General features: G+C 38.9%; 1 protein-coding gene across 1 annotated transcript in view; it reads right to left on the bottom strand.

The window, feature by feature from the left end:
- The window catches only part of LOC117948188 (neural cell adhesion molecule L1-like protein), a 34311-nt gene that overhangs the window by 28432 nt on the left and 2365 nt on the right, over positions 1-3514 (bottom strand). The window contains exons 2-5 of the mRNA XM_034877722.1: positions 2676-2851; positions 1188-1296; positions 872-1047; positions 619-741 (exon numbers count right to left, since the gene is read on the bottom strand). Of these exons, the coding sequence (XP_034733613.1) occupies positions 619-741; positions 872-1047; positions 1188-1296; positions 2676-2757 (490 nt within the window). The 5' untranslated portion in view covers positions 2758-2851. The remainder of the gene's footprint in view (positions 1-618; positions 742-871; positions 1048-1187; positions 1297-2675; positions 2852-3514) is intronic.

Below are 3514 nucleotides of genomic sequence, written 5' to 3'. Positions count from 1 at the left end.
ATATCAGTATCAGCAGTTTGGCTTTCTTTAGGGTCTATGTAACCTGTTCTGAAATGGTTCTATTATATTTTATATATCGTGATATACAGTATATCATTATCCCAAGAAGCTGCAATGTATATCGCAATATATAGATTTTAGGCCATATCGCCCATCCCTAATTCCAATTGTCTGTAATACAATTATTTGTCAGGCTGATGAAAGGCTCCGGTGTACAGCTCAACGACAGCTCCGTTGTATTAGCTGAACAATGTCCAAATAAAGGATGTTGCACTGGTCTATTTCACCAGCTGACTCCTTTTTGCTTTCAGCCATGTTTACTTAAGATGGCGATGATGCGTTGCAACCCGTTGCAGCTTGTGGCTCTAAATTTTGCAGGTAGATTGTGTCATCAACAAGCTTTATCGAGATAGCGCAATAAAATAAAAATCTGTATCGTAGGCCAATTTTGTATTGTTTATATTGCATATCATTTCTACCGCCAATTACTACCACCAACGTAACAAAAGTGAGAAAAAAATTGAAAATGACACACTGCCTTGAAGAGTCTTTAGATACTTATAAAGAGAAATGTCCACAAAATAAATTACAAGCATAAACATTTGCTTCTTGGCTTACCAAGGGTCATCCAGTAGATCTTACGTGGGGCCACGCCTTCTGGAGGGTTACACTCCAGGGTGATTGGCTCTCCCTCCTTAACAATAATAGGGAGATTATACTCCTTCGGAAATTTGGGAGCACCTAGTAAAAAAACAGACAGTAAACAAAAGGAAAACCTCATGAAAAGGAAATTTACTCATGTGGTGATTTTGAAAAGCATTAGTCAGCAATTTCACATAACAGATTAACTTATTATGTATAGGTTACTCACTAGGAACTCTCAGTTCAATCTCCTCCGTCATGGCAGTTCCCAGCTTATTAAAAGTGTAGCATCTGTATTTACCACGATATTGCACAAAGTCCTTCATTGAAAGCACTAAAGTTCCATCCATGCGGTCTATTTTGTGGGGAGGGATAAAGTCTTTTCCATCTTTTGTCCATCTGTATCTGTTGGAGCAAAATATGCAACAGGTTTCCATCAATCCATCAATTATATACAGAATGTTACGTGACACAACTATAATTTTAAGTTTATCTTTAGTAAGTGATTATATTATTATGACAGAAATCATGTTGATGTCACTTACTCTGGTGGAGGATTGCCCCTGGCTTCACACCTGATAGAGATGGTGTTTTCAAAAGGAAGGGCAATAATGGGACCAGCTGTGTGAGTTACTATGGTTGGAGGCTGCTCCACTATGATATAAAGACACATGCACATAAAATGATTACAAAGGTCTTTATTGTTAACATTGGTGATTAAGTTTCTGTTACAAGATCACAATGCAAAAGAGAAAATAGCCTACAACTGTTTTGTATTTTTCCTCTGCTCTCCTATTCTTTCCTACTGCCTTGTATGAAGTGGAGAAGTCAGGGACACAGCAAAGTTGTATACCAACAAAACTATTAAAGTGCTCATATTATGGTAATTTCCAGGTTCATAATTGTGTTTAGAGGTTATATTAGAATAGGTTTACATAGTTTAATTTTCAAAAAACACCATATTTTTGTTGTACTGCACATTGTTGCTGCTCATCTGTTCAGAGCAATGCGAGATTGGAATGTGTTACCTGACCAATTAACACCAGAAAGCAGTAAAAGGAGATTTAAAAGTTTAGTTAAAACATATCTATTGATTGGAGAAGTTGAGTAGACAAAGAAACAACAATGATAGAGGTTTAACAACATATGTATGTGTGTTTAATTGTGAGATGTGTCCAGAGAGGATGAAAGAAATGATATGTGACGATGGTATGTTGATGTATCTGTCTTGATATACCTGTCTTGTGTCTTTTAGTGTTTGACCTAAATGTAAGAATGCCCAATAAATGCACTGGTGGAGCTGCATATGTGTCTGTCTTTGTCTTATGGATGTATTTTGTTATTTTATATGAGTGGTATCATAAAATGATAGTGTATGTTTACTTTCTGTCTTGTTGGGAGTCACACATGGTCAGTACCCAGGTCAGCACTACAAGCCAGTCAGAAGCAAAGTATGAGGGGCGTGCCAAGCTAGCAGCTAGGCAAGCGTTACAACGTGTGTTACAAAGTGATGCACGTTCATCACAGAAGTAAAGCCTGGACTACAATAGAGCTGTTTGGAGCAGTTTGTGAACAGTGTTTTCTGTTGGAGATGGTAAGTCCCTTTGGGGTGGACTTTGGGCTTTTTCACTTTGTAAACCTATAACATGCACAATAAAAGATATATAACACAATAACGGAAAGGGAAAAAGACAAAAAAGCATAATATGAGCACCTTAACCAATCTGGACAAATAAGGTGCCTTGGATAGACACTTAAGTAAAACAGCACATTATGTATGATTGCAAGGCATTCAAAGCTCTAAACAAAAAACCCTCAGCTGCAACACTTATGAACTAAACAATTTACTCTAAGCTGTTATTTGTTAGTCATAATTTTAAGACGTTAACATTTGCACTCAAGCTGGATGGAAAGATTACATATTGAGCCACCTGTTTGACTTCCAATCATTCCTTGCAAATGGACTTCATATTTACTGGAGACAAATACTGATTAAATAAGCATGCCCTTAATCGGTATTATGAGACTCCTACCTTCCAGAGGGATGTTGAGGCCTGTGGCTCTGGAGGTCAAGGCCAAAAGCAGAACGAGCTGCAGGCTCCCCACCCCCCTCATCACCCTCCACTGGTTGATGGAGACACTAGAGATCAGGAGAATGTGCTGACACAAATCAAATGGCGTCACTTAGGATTTGTAAGGCACAGAAGACCTGGAAGAGTCAAAATAAAAACAGAATGGATATGGTCAGTAATCAACAAAATCAACTTTTTTTGGGGGGGGGGGGGGGGGGGGGGGACCACAACTGATTGCCCAACAATGGTACAAATATAAAAGGAAATTTCCCTTTGGGGGATTAATTAAGTATGTCTGTTCCTTCTTGTTCTTCTTCGAGCCCTACAAGAATCTGCTCTGATAACAGAGATGCAGCGCTGAGTGAACATCACAGAGATAGAGTTGCTTTGCTCTAAATGCGCTGCAAATAATCACACTTAAAGGAACAGTGTGTAGGATGTTAGTAACATCTGGCAGTGAGGTTGCAAATGGAAACCAACTGAATACCTCTTCCCTCATCCCTTCCTTGCTAAGCATGTAGTAGACGTCAAAACATTTAAGGCCCTCTCTAGAGCCAGTGTTTGGTTTGTGTGTAAAAACATAAGGGCCCCGTGGAAGACAACCCACTCACTAGGAAGACATGAAGGGCTCATTCTAGCTAGTATTGCTGAAAACAGGCCACATCATAATGAGGCTGACTGCCAAGTGAAAGTAACGAAAACCAGAAGGTAAATACACAAAATCTGACATACAGTGGGTACGGAAAGTATTCAGACCCCTTTAAATTTTTCACTCTTTGTTTCATTGCAGCCATTTTCCA

The sequence above is a fragment of the Etheostoma cragini genome, chromosome 7, assembly GCF_013103735.1.
Source record: "Etheostoma cragini isolate CJK2018 chromosome 7, CSU_Ecrag_1.0, whole genome shotgun sequence".
In the NCBI taxonomy this organism is placed as follows: domain Eukaryota; kingdom Metazoa; phylum Chordata; class Actinopteri; order Perciformes; family Percidae; genus Etheostoma; species Etheostoma cragini.
The sequence above is the reverse complement of the archived record's forward strand: the minus strand, read 5'-3'. Positions and strand labels throughout refer to the sequence as shown.